Below are 15,911 nucleotides of genomic sequence, written 5' to 3'. Positions count from 1 at the left end.
ACTTGAATTTCAACAAATGTGAATCGAAGATTTTTTTTAACTTTCATATTTTAAAGGGTTAAAATGGATGAAAATAAACATTTTTATGCATGTTTCTATTGTGAAATTGTCTCAGGAACACAAATATGATAAAATTATCACCAGGAAATGGGATCTAAATGGAAATTGAATCTGCCCAAGTTACAGCCTTTTTACGATTTTTGACGTTTTTGAACCTTCAAACTTTGTGTCCCGATTTGCCCCACTTCCCGTTGACCTAGAGTGCTCATATTTTGGCCAGATGCTAGTTTTATATGTACAAACAGCCCTTGAAAATTTCAGGCAGATTGGTGAGGTCCAAACGACGTCCCATACAAAAGGGTATGCCCTGTTCGTGGACTCGCTCTGAAGAAGAGAAATTTCCAATTTTGATTGAAAATTAAAACCGAAATTGCCGGGAATACCAGACCCTAAGAATTAATTTAGATTTAAAAAAATGTATATGATTTTTTGGTCTGGAAACAAAGATTGGGTTGCAAAAACTGTTTTATTTTATTTTAGTGTACAGTGCCCAACTTTAAAAATATTTTCTGAATATCTTTATTCAATATTAGATATTATATTCACGAATAATTTTTTTTATTCTAAATAGAAACTTTTCTTAGGAACAATCATCTTTTTGGAATCGTATAATTTAACGGATTGGGACAGCTGTTGAAGCCATATTTTATGAACGATGTAATAATATTTTTATTGTTTCGGATAAAACTGAATCAGAACAACAAAATAAATATATCCATTATCAATGCCTATACAAACTGTAATCCGGAATAGCTCCAGTATGTAGTAGTGACCTAAAATTTATATAAAATTCAATTTAATTTGATGTATTTACTATAAGATCAAAAGATAATTCGAAAAATATCTTTTGCACAAAAAATAAAATTCTAAGCTTTCATTAAATTTAACAATGACTCGATATAACTTTCGTTGTTTTCGTTTCTTTATATTTTATATTTGTTCAGACATTTGAAAAGGCGTGAAAACAAATATTTATTAATGAACAAAATAAATTGGTTTATAGCAAACTTTTGTTTTAATCTGAATCACATTGGCTAACAAATTTTATGTCTTTCAAAACCCATAGCACAACACAGTACATAAAGAAATAAAATTTTAAATGCTTAACGCTATTCTTCAACTGCTGTCTATGTTCATATTGTAACCTAGATTTTCATCAGTAAATTGTTATCAAATAATTTTAAGATTTCAGGTTGTTCAAGCTTAAAAATAAATCAAATGTTTTGAAAATAGTTACTTTATCATTTCAAAAAGAGTACCCGGGATTTGAAAAAAAAATCAAAATTCGGGAAAATTGAACGCCTTAATGAAAAAGATGTTTTTTTGATTTTTGGATTTTCTTTATTAACTACTATTTGCGTGAATTTCATATTTGAACGACTTAATTTTGAGATAATAAAATAAATAATTTCTGTCACATTGTTGAAGTTAGGGAAATATACCCATTTTAAGCCTAATAAGCGGTCGATGGATGAATGATGCTGGATAATCTGGAGTGTTCCTATAAATTTACTAAAACCAAGTACACCAACGTGTAGTGCAACTTTTTGTGAACATTTCTGTTTAATTTCACGTTTATTAAAAGTTTTGCTATTCCTTTTACAAGCATTCAAAAAAAATATTTCCCAAATGCATTCTAATAAGTCGGAATGCATTAGGCCACGCCCATTTTCCTATTTTCAGCTTAGTTCTTTTTTGCTTCCAGCGCTCTTTTGGGTCTGCTTAGTGCTGCCAAAATTGATGAAATTTTATGCGAAAACTGGCATCATTGGCTCACTCCAACAGGCGCTGCTGGTGGTGCCCTTTGTTCTTTATTTGCCTTCGCTTCTCGCTCAGTTTTCTTCAGCCTTCGATTGGAATGAGTCGTCTAACTTCAAACGTCAAAAGACTTGGCGCGTTTGTTTTTTCGATGGCGCTTGCTAATTATTTGCATGTTTCGGGATTATTTTTAAAGTGAGTGACTGAAGAATGTTCAAAAGATCATGTTGCCGGTAGTTGGGAGCAATTTTATATCTTAAGCGCTTTGAAAACGTTAGCGCAAGTGAAAAGATACTGATGGCGACTTTCGGTAAGTAGTTAAGCTCTCATCTTGCGTGTGGTTGTGTGTGCCACCAAAATGATGAGAAATGGTCTTGCAAAATAGAAATTATGATCAAAAGTGTTCCAGTTTTCTCGGGGACCATCATATCAAATCATTGAATTTCATGGAAATTTCACGAGACTTGGACAAAATTAATTGATCCGGAAGGGCTGATTTTTAAGACTAAAATAAATAATTTTTTAAGCCCAAGAATTTCAATCTGGACTAAATCGAGTTTGATACTTCAATTCTTCTAAAATTTTATTTTAAAAATAATTTGCTAGTCAGAATGTTAGGAGTAAGGAAGGAATTTATCTTGAACATGAATTACTTTCACTATTAGTTTAAAAAAATGAGCTTTCACGAAAAGTATGACAAAAAACTCTTCGCTGAACTGTACATGAAAATTTCACTAATATTAAAAATCATGCCAAAAGTGACAATAAATGGAGGGACATGTATTTTTTTTCAGTTGATTGCACTTCTATTTTCACTTAACTTTTTAAGGTAATCAGAAAAATTATGTTTTTCCCTGATAATGAGAAAAATCCGAAATAACATTTAAATATTTTTTTTTCTATTTTGGGCAAAAAAAAGCCATTAATTCTTTGTATAGTTTATTATTAAACGCTTTAAAAAAAATCTGATTTGCTAAGATTATTTCTTATCTGAAGTTCCAAATCTTCAAATTTGTGAAAAGCTTGAACGTGTCAAAACAAAATTTTATTTTAATTAAAATTTATATTTTTAGCATACTCATTGGCACCTTTTCAATTGAAACTAATCGAATGTTTTTTATACATTGATATAAAAAAATCCTTGAATTTCACGAGATTTTGCGAAAATTGTGGAATTTCCCGAATTTTATGCTGTCCTCAAAATTGTAAAAAAAATCGCTAACCCTAATAATAATCCATTGTCCCGATATTGCATCGTCATGGTTATCGACGATCAATTCATTGGTTAATTCAAGTTAATTTTCTGCATACGTGTAGAAAATCTCATAATTGTATATTAAAATGATGATTTGGAATCACTCCTGAAAGTTTATTATTTACGGATTTACGGGTACCACGATATCCCAAGATTTGATGGACCAAATTGGCTGAAATTTGGAGTAAAGGCACTCAAACTTTTTCCCGTGTGTATGACGAAGCCTGATTTTTCATTTTTTTTTGTAAATACAAAAATCAAAAACTGATGCCTTTTTTAACGAAAAAACATAAACTTATTTTTAACTTTAACCGAAAAATCAAACTATGGGTCAGACCTTTTATTTTTTATTAAGTTGGCCTTCGTCATGAACACGGAATTAAATTGTGCATTAAGCATTGAAATTGTGCAAATGATAAATAAATCACACCCTTTCAAAGCAAACCTCACCCTTAAAATGACACACCGGAAGATCTCCCTCCCAAAACAAAATAACGCTCCACAACACCCAAAAGACTCCATCCATCCAATTTCCCCTTAACTGGGACCACTTTGCACTCTATTTGTTTCCACTTTTCCGCCCGCCTTTCTCGAGCGAGCAACCAAATTCAGTTTGGTTTCCCGAAAAACGTTACGGCAAAAGTGTTTTGTGGTTTGCCTTGCTGTGGCTTTCAATGAACAAATTGTTCATCCGAATCTAAAAACCAAGAGAGAGTGAGGAGATAGCTAAAAGGAAGCACATCCAGAAGCACTTTAGTACGTTTGTATCGCAAAGCTGCATCCTAAAACGTATGGAAAAGGATACACCGCAATTGTTACGGTTGATGTCAGGCTTGATTTGAATATGTTGGTGAGTCCTGTTTCGACCTGACTTGTGAGTTTTTGGCCAAAATTGAGCTCTGAAAGAATCCATTGTTTACGAGTTTGTGGGTGAGTTGGTTTTGCTTGAGGTTGAAACAATTGCTCTATTTTTGGGTTGGCAATCGATTTGTTGATGTTGATTTTTTGGGGGAGTTGAGTAATTTTTAAGTGCTACTTACCAAGTTGCAAACGTTGGATCTAGGTCCGACACTACTCGAAATATGTACAAAATGCAAGTTAGTAACTTAAATAGTAAATTAGCAATACGTATCCTTAAACCTGGAAAGAAAGGTGTTTCAAAAAGGGTTATGAATAATTTCGAAAGGAACATGGCAAAGATTTCAGGCAAAGTTGAGAGCTTTTTTCCTTGCCAATAATATTCCTGAATCTGTTGAGGATGGCCACGACTGTGGCAAAGGTATTTTGTACATAACGGAAATGAACATAAGTAGAAACTTGTAATAGAATTCCACTTCAATTGGGGAAAATTGGGGGCTATTTGATGTATCCAGAAGATCATGACAGTTAAAGAAATAGTACAATTTTGGATTATTTATTTTATGGTAACTATTGGTTGACAGTTGATGTCAGTATACGCCTCAGTTTCGTCAAGGTATGATAGATTTGGGCTCTCTGAACACGCTCCAATTATTAGAATTAAATTTTACTGGATTCCGTGTTCAGGGAGCCCGAATCTACCAGACCTTGACAAAACTGAGGTTTTTACTGACATCAACTTCAAAAATGTCGAGTTGTGTAATTATTTATTTTATGGAAATTGCAGAAAAAAAATGAAAAAGTAAAAATAACAACTAAATGGTGAAAAGTACTGCAGTGTTTGTTTTTTTTTTAGCGGGATCATCACATAACATTGAGAGAAAAATACAAATAAAATGAAATAAATTCATTGAAAAGTTAGTCATATTTGTTTAATTTTCGATATGTTCACTTGATTTCCCCGGAACAACCTGTTCCACAAACACACACGATACACGTCCAGCATAAATTGAGCCCAACACATGCTCCGCGTCGACATAAACCGTGTGTGCATGTTAACCTCCAAACTGGCGGATATCACGCGACACAATTTCCCCTTGTCCAGGCTCACAATTTATTCAGGAGGACCTGCGAGGTTGTACCACCTTGTTGTTTTTTATTTACTTATTTTCGTTCGAGCGCGCGATGTTATTTTCTGAATTGCATTTTTGATGGACTGACTTCCAGACATTGGCTGTGGGCAGAGAGAGTAGGTCAAGGAACAAGTGAGACTATAAATAGTTAACATGTCAGTTCAAACGTGTTTACTATTTCCAGGGTAATGGCTTTGAATGATTGGTTGGCTCTTCAGCCAGAAGAAATCTCTCAACTTTGTCTCAAGAAAATTGAAATTCAAGATGAAAGAGTTCCACTTACTTGATCTTTGATTCTTTATAAAATATAGTTGCAGTCTTTCTTTGAATGTATTTTCATTTACATAATATTCTACCCGTACTCTGAAACGAGAAAAAAGAGAGAAAAAAAAAAGACCAGAATTAGTATCAAATTCCTGAGGGTTTTTCTTTTCTACGGCGCTAAAGGATTTGGCACGGAGGGAAATCCTGGCGCATTTATTTCGTTTCCTGCAGGTCGAGCAATTTGCGTGCAGCTGCACAGCTGAAATGTGGGTTAAGTGAGATAGGAAGTGATTTTTTCTCCCATTTCTTTTGCTTCCCAATGGCGAAAAATGAAAAGAGAATGAAAAATATTCTCCTTTGTTGTTGCGCTGCACAGAGTGGCTTGATTCATTCGTAAATTATGGTAATGCGGGGATGCATTTTTTCTCTCTTTTTATGTGTTTTTTTGTTGTTGTTGGAATGCCGAACTTCGGTTGCTGACAGAGAGTTTTTCTGCTGTTCTTGAACTCGTGCAGGGGAGAACTGGGGGGCTAGCAAGTCATCTGAATTAATTAGTTTGCTAATTAAGGGAAGAAAGAGAAAAATCCTCGTTTTTGTAATGCTGGAAGTTTTGTTATGTCGTGCTATGAGATATTTTTCGTCCTATAAGGAGTGAAGTTTGTCTTTTCTTATAGCCCTACCTGTAGAAAATCGAAATGTTTGTTTAGTTATTACAGTGGTCTCAGTCAAGTGACGCCTTCCACCATTCCCTGAAAATTGAGTAATATAATCCATACACCCAAAACTGGCAGCGCTAGTCCGAGAGAATGATGGTCTCGAGTCGAGAGAATAGTGGTACCATTCACGGACGCAGAGAACACAGCTCGAGATGGGCGATAGAACTATTCTCTCGAGGTTCATTTGCAAAAAAAGTTCATCCGTCAAACAAAAAACCAAAAGTGTCGACAACGGGAATCGAACCAGAGACCTTTGACAAACCAATCCAATGACTTAGCTGCCTCGGCCACCACAGCTTGGTGACCATGGAGAAGTCAGAAGTCGATGTATGACACTTGTTGGAGATTTATTGATTCAACTAACGAATGAACTCATTTGTTATGATGGTGTGAGTTGGTACCATTATTCTATCGATTTTGGCACTGAGCCCTCAATAAATTTTGAGAGAACGATTATCTCGATTCTGAATTTTGGGTTTAGTAATAAAAGCGAAAGTTAAAACCATTTTCAGTCCTTCCTTTCTCCTAATGTGTATTTCCATTACATTCTGTTTTAAACAATCTTTACAAAATTTATCAAAAATAAGCCAAGCTAAGTCAAAATGGCTTGTTTGTGATAAGATTTGATAATATATCTAGATTACTTTTTCAAAACAATCAATGACCATGGATTTCCTACGTACATAGGACCTTTTGAAAAGGTATCTCGCTTATATTTTTTGGAAGGAACGAAGCCGTGTGGTTGATTTTTGGTGTTTCTCTAATAATTAAACGGGAATTGACCCGACAGCAACATCCGAAACCTTGCCTAGAGAATAAAACTGTAAACCTTAAACACGCTATGCCAATGATCGCAACGCTAGCTTAGAGCGTATCCTAGACCTTTTACCTTCCCAAAAACCGTCCATCTCCAAGCGAAACTTACTTGGGGATATCGTGGAGATTTTCCCTTATCCTCTTAAAAAATGGATATGGTCATTTAGGTCGTTACTGTCGTTCCTGTTTGTCAGTTTGGTCGTTTTGTTCATTTTGGTAATTTTGTTCATTTTGGTCGATTTGTTCATTTTGGTAGTTTTGGTCATTTTGGTCGTTTTGACCATTTTGGTCGATTTGGCCAATTTGGTCGATTAGGCCGAATTGGTTGTTTTGGTCAGTTTGGTCAATTTGGTCATTTTGGTCGATCGGATCATTTTGGTCGTTTAGTAATTTTTGTAATTTTGGTCATTTTCGTAATTTTGGTCGATTTGGTCATTTTGGTCTATATGGTCATTTTGGTCGTTTTGGTCGATTTGGTCATTTTGGTCGTTGTGTTCATTTTGGTGGATTTGGTCATTATGTTTTTTTGGGTCATTTTTGTCATTTTTGTCATTTTGGTCATTTTGGTCATTTTGGTCATTTTGGTCATTTTGGTCATTTTGGTCATTTTGGTCATTTTGGTCATTTTGGTCATTTTGGTCATTTTGGCCATTTTGGTCATTTTGGTAATTTTGGTCGTTTTGGTCATTTTTGTCATTTTTGTCATTTTTGTCATTTTTGTCATTTTTGTCATTTTTGTCATTTTTGTCATTTTTGTCATTTTTGTCATTTTTGTCATTTTTGTCATTTTTGTCATTTTTGTCATTTTTGTCGTTTTGGTCATTTTGGTCGATTTGATCATTTTGGTGGATTTGGTAATTTTGGTAATTTTGGCCATTTTAGTAATTTTGGTCGATTTGTTAATTTTGGTCGTTTTGTTCATTTTGGTCGTTTTGTTGATTTTGGTCGATTTGTTAATTTTGGTCGTTTTGTTCATTTTGGTCGTTTTGTTGATTTTGGTCGATTTTTTAATTTTGGTCGTTTTGTTCATTTTGGTTGTTTTGTTGATTTTGATGGATTTGGTCATTTTGGTCATTTTGGTAATTTTGGTCATTTAGGTCATTTAGGTCATTTAGGTCATTTAGGTCATTTTGATCATTTTGATCATTTTGATCATTTTGATCATTTTGATCATTTTGATCATTTTGGCCATTTTGGTCATTTTGGTATTTTGGTCATTTAGGTCATTTAGGTAATTTTGGTAATTTTGGTAATTTTGGTCATTTTGATTATTTTGGTCATTTTGGTCATTTTGGTCATTTTGGTCATTTTGGTCATTTTGGTCATTTTGGTCATTTTGGTCATTTTGGTCGTTTTGTTGATTTTGGTCATTTTGGTCATTTTGGTCATTTTGGTCATTTTGGTCATTTTGGTCATTTTGGTCATTTTGGTCATTTTGGTCATTTTGGTCATTTTGGTCATTTTGGCCATTTTGGTCATTTTGGTAATTTTGGTAATTTTGGTCGTTTTGGTCATTTTTGTCATTTTTGTCATTTTTGTCATTTTTCTAATCTAATCTAATCTAATCTAATCTAACCCTAGCGCAGCCAGTCTTTCGAGGGCATCCTGGAAAATGCCTTAGGTTGATTAACGCCTAGCATCCTCTTGTCATTATTAACAATTGCAGTGCCCCAATGCAATAAATTGCTTCGAAACATCACAAACGTTAAAGCGGCCAGGCCAACTGCGTAAAGTTTACCGCGAAGATGATTCGTTGAAATGGATTGAGTTTGAACACGAATGCTCAAACAACAATACAGTTCTGAATCTGCAGGGAGGAAGAAACGGGGATCCCCGCTCACGTTCCTGTTTGTTTAGGCAATTAATCGTTGGGAGCCACCATGCTAAGAAGTTTTGGTGCTCCGGGACCCTCGAGGATGGGACATCGTATTTCCACAAATGCCCTGGACACTATTTGCCGCGGTTATAGCGCCACAACTCGCTCTCTGTCGATGAAATGGAAGAAGTATTATTCAGAAAATACAATGGATTTATGAATTAAATTCAAACTATCCCAAAACTATCCCTTGAATAAAAAAATCAAAGACTAGGATGAATTTCAAAAAGCCCGAAAAAACTTCTATTATGGTAACTCAAGTTCAAGATAGGGATTTACTTATGCTAAAATCTTTAGAAAGTTTTGAAATTTATTTTTCTCAGATTTTTAAAACGGATGATTAAAACCCAAAAAAAGAACAAAATAAAGTAGAACGACTCACCTTAATAAGCGCATTTTGTGTCTCACATACACAACCTGTAAAAAAAGAAAGACCTTACCTGAGCACACCATCTTAAGGTTGCTCTGTGCTTCTTGCAACCCATCTTGACAGCTCTCTACCAACGAGGCACTCGTGACAGACAAGAGAAATCATCCGTTCTCTCTCCGCAAACAGCTGAGCCGCCAACAAACAAGCCGCCGAGTCAAGATGAGCGTTTTGGCCGCCTGTCATTCTTGGACACCAACACTATCGCATGTCGGCTTGTTTACTCTGTAGCCGTCCGCTACAGGAAAAGTGACAGCCTGCTTATCATTGACCGGAATCGTGAAGCACGCTGGCAGAATTCTTCCGTACTGTTGACACACACACTGTTTTATTTGTACCAGCTTCTTTTAAATCATCTCCCCATCGTTCACCACCTCACACGGTACCAACACCACTAACACTCTACCAAGGAAGCCTCCCATCTTTCTTTTTCGCTTCTGTTTCGTAAATCTCTCACTCTCACTCGCATAAAAACTGTCCCATTTCCCGCTCTTCCTGTGTTCTGCTTCAATCACACCAAAACAAAACAATGTGTTTTCGTAAAAACAATCAAAATAGTCCCAAAACTACAAGATCCAGGGAAAACTTCATATTCTCCGGATAGAACACACGACGACCGAACGATTAATACAGTTTTCGACCCGAAATTCACTTGTTTTCACTAGAAAACACGACCCTTTTTACGACACCCAAAACAACGTGACCTGCGCGTTTGACAACCGGATTCTCTCCCCTTTTGTCATTTTTGTCATTTTTGTCATTTTTGTCATTTTTGTCATTTTTGTCATTTTTGTCATTTTTGTCATTTTTGTCATTTTTGTCATTTTTGTCATTTTTGTCATTTTTGTCATTTTTGTCATTTTTGTCATTTTTGTCGTTTTGGTCATTTTGGTCGATTTGATCATTTTGGTGGATTTGGTAATTTTGGTAATTTTAGCCATTTTAGTAATTTTGGTCGATTTGTTAATTTTGGTCGTTTTGTTCATTTTGGTCGTTTTGTTGATTTTGGTCGATTTGTTAATTTTGGTCGTTTTGTTCATTTTGGTCGTTTTGTTGATTTTGGTCGATTTTTTAATTTTGGTCGTTTTGTTCATTTTGGTTGTTTTGTTGATTTTGATGGATTTGGTCATTTTGGTCATTTTGGTAATTTTGGTCATTTAGGTCATTTAGGTCATTTAGGTCATTTAGGTCATTTAGGTCTTTTTGATCATTTTGATCATTTTGATCATTTTGATAATTTTGATCATTTTGATCATTTTGATCATTTTGGCCATTTTGGTCATTTTGGTATTTTGGTCATTTAGGTCATTTAGGTAATTTTGGTAATTTTGGTAATTTTGGTCATTTTGATTATTTTGGTCATTTTGGTCATTTTGGTCATTTTGGTCATTTTGGTCATTTTGGTCATTTTGGTCATTTTGGTCATTTTGGTCATTTTGGTCTTTTTGGTCTTTTTGGTCATTTTGGTCATTTTGGTCATTTTGGTCATTTTGGTCATTTTGGTCATTTTGGTCATTTTGGTCATTTTGGTCATTTTGGTCATTTTGGTCATTTTTGTCATTTTGGTCATTTTTGTCATTTTGGTCATTATGGTCATTTTGGTCATTTTTGTCATTTTGGTCATTTTTGTCGTTTTGGTCATTTTGGTCGATTTGATCATTTTGGTCGTTTTGTAATTTTGGTAATTTTGGCCATTTTAGTAATTTTGGTCGATTTGTTCATTTTGATCGTTTTGTTGATTTTGGTGGATTTGATCATTTTTGTCATTTTGGTCATTTTGGTCGTTTTGTTGATTTTGGTCGATTTGGTCATTTTGGTCGTTGTATTCATGTTGATAATTATTTTAGTAATTTTGGTCGATTTGTTCATTTTGGTCTATTAGGTCATTTTGGTCGATTTGGTCATTTTGATCGTTGTGTTCATTTTGGTGGATTTGGTCATTTTGATTTTTGAGTCATTTTGGTTATTTTGATCGTTTTGTAATTTTGGTGGATTTGGTCATTTTGGTCGTTTTGTTGATTTTGGTCGATTTGGTCATTTTGGTCGTTGTATTCATGTTGATAATTATTTTAGTAATTTTGGTCGATTTGTTCATTTTGGTCTATTAGGTCATTTTGGTCGATTTGGTCATTTTGATCGTTGTGTTCATTTTGGTGGATTTGGTCATTTTGTTTTATGAGTCATTTTGGTAATTTTGATCGTTTTGTAATTTTGGTGGATTTGGTCATTTTGGTCATTTTGGTCGTTTTGTTCATTTTGGTCATTTTAATCATTTTAGTCCTAAAATATGTTTTGATTGCTAAAATAAATTTCTTTTTCCTATGGTCAAAAATGGGAGGGACATTTAGAAAATCGTTGAATTTTTGTAGACTTTCTCGTTAAAGTTTCAACTCTTGTTTCAACACGTGAATTTCTCGACCAATCAAACTTCAATCAATATCCATGAAAAATGAAGTCTCATATAAAGCCAGTCACCATTAAGCAGGAAAGGTCAAACCGATAACCGATCCAATAACTTCTGGGGCCTCTCGACGATATGCTTTTTTTTTATTTTGCTATCTGCTCGATTGTAAACGAGACTTGGTCCGAAAAGGGTTCTTGTGTGCTGTTGTTTCATCGTAAAACGGTCCGAGAAAGAAAAAAAAATCGAAAAATAAAGACTCACTTACTGCGGCAGGTCCGTCGTCAAGAGTCAAGTGTTTGGCCATAAACGCCGAAACCGAATGGATCGTTTGCGAAATGGTTTTGCGTGTGCATGAGCGGGGTATATTTAAGTGTACGTTTGTTGGTTTTGTTAGTGTCGTTGTCCGTTATGGCTTCAACCGAGGGGCGCGACAATAGTAAGAAATTAAATTATTTAATTAATTAACGGCAGAAATTAAATACATTAACGATTGTTTACGATCAAAACATCGCCACCTCTCCTTACACTACATTGATTTGACAGTTTGACACCGCGCGTGTTTGTTGTTGTTTTTGGTGCAAAATTTGCGTCCTCGAAGAGCAGGTCGAGCAACAAAGTGCAAGCGCAGCACAGGCGAACCGGAGAAGTACGCAGCGCCATCCAGGGTGGTAAACAGGACGTGCTGGACGATATCAAAGCTGGCCCAGGCGGAAGAATTATTGGAGAAGGCCATCATGTTGCACATTGAGACACACCTGGATGCTGCGTTTGCTCCTCGACTCCAATTCTTCCCATGGGCCACATATTTCGGCAAAAATGGTCCTACGCGGCCACATATTTCGGCAAAAATGGTCCTACCGTTGCCACCCTCATCACTGCCGAGTCTTCGACCTCCATTAGACCCGTGACGACCTCCATCACCCGGCGGAAAAGCAATCGCCGGTTGAACGTAATGAGGACTCTTTCCGGGAACAGAATGTTGTATATTTGTTCACATCCAGCTTATGCACCAAAGTCCTTAGCGATCGGCAATGTGGCATTTTTGTTCCAGACCAAGGGGCCGACCTAGGAGGGGGAGGGGCAAAGGTCCCGAGCCCCCTCCCCCCCATTTTGACCCTTTCCTTGGCGAGTAGGCTGCCCTCCAATTTGCCCCCCATACTCAGTCGGAACTCGGCGCTGCTGTTCCAGACACTTCAAGAAATGACCAACTCAACACGGTTCCAGAATTGATACGATTTTTGTTGAAATAAATGAAACAACAGAGTTGAGTTATTTTATTTGTATATTTTCAATCAAATCTACCAAAAAGTCATCACCTAACTAAATGCCACTCCAAGAAACTAACCCTGGTTTGCTCTTCATTGGACCCCGGTCCTAAACCTGCGAGCGTTAAAGCGGCCAGCTACATGAATCATTTGGCGGACCGAGCGTAAATGCACAGGATTTCATTTCCTCCGGTGCCGGCTTGTTGAAGGCATCGCTGTCACAAGCCACCACCAGCTGCAACGAAATATTGGTAGTGTCCGACGTCTGATCTTGCGTCTGATTGTTGTTTTTAGACTTGAACTGCATCCTGCAAGGCGCATCGCAGGATCTTCGTATTCGATGAAACCGCACTTTTGCCGCTTTTTGATTTGCTACTGGCCGTTGTAATCGAATTCTGCCGGCTTCAACTCTTTTCCGCCTATGGCACGTTTACACCGTCCTGCTCCAGAATCTTCTCCGCATCTTTCTTTTTTATCCAACGCGACCAAGAATGTCTAGAACTTAGCGGTTTATCGAAATATTCGATCTTACAATAATTAACAAGTTCATTTTTTTACAAGCGCGAAACCAAAACAAACTTGACAGCCGAGCGCGAAAGAGACACGAAGCCAACCAATGTTTTCAAAGCAGGTGAGGCGCTGTCAAATCTCAAATGACATGAGGAATTTAATTCCTTAATGTATTAAATACCAAAAATTAATATATTAAGGCCTTTGTCACGCCCCTCGGCTTCAACTCAATCAACCAGTTGAAGATGCTGAAGAAAGATCTACTGCATGGTTGATACTAGTTTGAAAATATCTTTAAGTATTTTTTTCTGGAGTAGTTTAGGCGTTTGTTTAACATTCAGTTAATAATTTGACTCAGAATAAATTTATATCCAGAACTACGAAACTAATGGCATGTGTGTTTTGCAATTCCAAGTGATTCTCAATTAATTTTCGAGATCAAAGACCTTTTCATCCTGCCAGAAAGCAAAAAAAAACTTCTCCTTTGTCGTTCATATGTTCTCCGAAGATTGTCTCTCCAGACAGAATTACCATATCGTCAGACAGTGTCCCTCCAGTCAGCAAGAGTGCCGTTAAATCTCACACAGTTTGGCCAGCAGCCAACAGATTTAACCATTCAAATGAAATCTTTTATTCAACGCCAGACATTCCAAATCCGGCCACAGTCTGGGTGTGCGTTCAAATCCTTTCGGAAATAATTTCCCACCGTGCCATATTTGCATTCATACATGACCACCAACGGTCCGGATCGTCGTCCAGGCTTGCCGGGTGCTTTACGACCAAAACCCAACCGGGTCCAGTAATTTATAGTTTTTAATTAAAAGTATAGATAACGCGACGGTGAATACGAGTGTGTGTGTTTGTGTGTTTGGGCACGCCCAGAACAGGATAAGCTGTTGGCAGGCACTGCTGTTGGGATAGGACCAAAATCCTCCGGGATACCACAGTGCCAACAGTATTCAAGGTCAGGGCTAGGCCCTGCTGCGATGTGCCATTTGGGACCGAAATTTAACCTAGCGCCAGATTACTAATGACCTGGGCCGTAAACCCTTCGTGGAGAATTTACTGCATTAGCGACAATAATGCGTTTCAGGCTTGACGTCATGGGTGATTTATAATTGAATTTGTGATTTTGGCAAATCAATTCGAAAATTTTAGAATAGGTTCAATAAACAAAATAATGCATTTTCTTTTTTGAACTAATAAATGCAAATTGTTTTTTTTTTCAAAATAAAAATTGTCAATGGAAAAAACAATCTTTCACATTTGAACAACTAGAACAATCTAAATTTTCTACATTCTACAGAAACGATAAAGTAGTGTTCAGGAGAAGTTTTAATTAAGCCACACTTCCCTTAAGGCCTCCATAAACAAAGCAGTATGCTAATTTCGTGTGTTGCGTCCATCACGTTTACGTTATCATAATTAAACACACTTAACGAAATTACCCAACACAAACAGTTCCTCATATCACCTCTCAGAGTTTTCTAGGGTGGCACCCCCCTTCCAAAAAGGTCGACCACAAGCCAAATTACATCCACCCTGCTCAAACACACAGGGCAAAAAGGTCCACGTATGTATGAGTGCGGCCCCTCATATTTATATTTAATTACAGGGGATAATTTATTCAGTGTCTGCACCAATATGTCTGCCACGGATGACACCTCGGTTGGGCTGGAAAATCCGACCAGGTTCGACACAAATTGAGTTATCAATTTCAATTTAGGGCGTTCTCGCGACACCAAACTCAAACACTCACCGAAGATGACAAATTGGCGTAGCATTTTTCTTGGAAAGTGCGCTCCACCGTATGTAACAACACTCACACACACACAGCTTTTTTCAAACAAATCCAAAAATAACAAAAGGTGTACAGATTTTCTCACGGGTTTAGGGAACACTGATGAAAAATTTACAAAATTTGTTTTGTTTTTTTTTTTCAATTAAAAGTTATATATTAAACAATTACAAAATTACAATAAATAAATTAATTTCTCAAATAATTTCAACCTAGCAACTTTTCACAGTGTAAATCTGTCGAATTTCCAAACCACATCCCGTTGTCGTCCTAAGCTAATTTGAAAACTTTTGGTTGGAAACCAGCCAGCGCCGTTCCCCCTCGGGAACAACACGCAGGTACATTCATTGTCAGCTCGGTTGAACCTTGCGTGCGGTGAATTTAAAGTTTGGAACATGGTGCAGATTTTGGTTTTTGGACCCACAGCAGGCCATGACTTTTGAGGGATTTGCAAGCTCTATGATGATAGCCTTCTTTGCGCGGGGGCAGTTTGGTGAGAAAAATAATGTCAAAAGCTTCCGTTTTTTATCTATTCTAAATTTAGTATCAAATGAATTATTTTTTTAAATACAAAAAAAAATCTTCCACTAGAAGAGAAATGTTGTAGAATTTGAGCCAAATAGACTTAGCTCCTTGTAATCAACAGAAGAAATGCGTGTGTTTGTAACAAAAATTGCCTCTCAATTTTCTAAGCCATAAACTCAGAAGATCTGGCAACCCTTTGATAAAATGTCCTTACATAATTGAGAGTTATGCAAATTTTCAGGATCG

The 15,911-nt window shown here is 36.4% G+C and overlaps 1 protein-coding gene across 1 annotated transcript in view; it reads right to left on the bottom strand.

Moving 5' to 3' along the window:
- LOC6031136 (potassium channel subfamily T member 2) overlaps positions 1-15,911 on the bottom strand; it is a 260,134-nt gene that overhangs the window by 53,098 nt on the left and 191,125 nt on the right. The window contains 2 exon segments of the mRNA XM_038264861.1: positions 4,114-4,213; positions 5,348-5,427. Of these exon segments, the coding sequence (XP_038120789.1) occupies positions 4,114-4,213; positions 5,348-5,427 (180 nt within the window).

The sequence above is a fragment of the Culex quinquefasciatus genome, chromosome 3 (assembly GCF_015732765.1).
Source record: "Culex quinquefasciatus strain JHB chromosome 3, VPISU_Cqui_1.0_pri_paternal, whole genome shotgun sequence".
Classification (NCBI taxonomy): Eukaryota; Metazoa; Arthropoda; class Insecta; order Diptera; family Culicidae; genus Culex; species Culex quinquefasciatus.
This window is presented reverse-complemented; position numbering and strand designations above follow the sequence as displayed.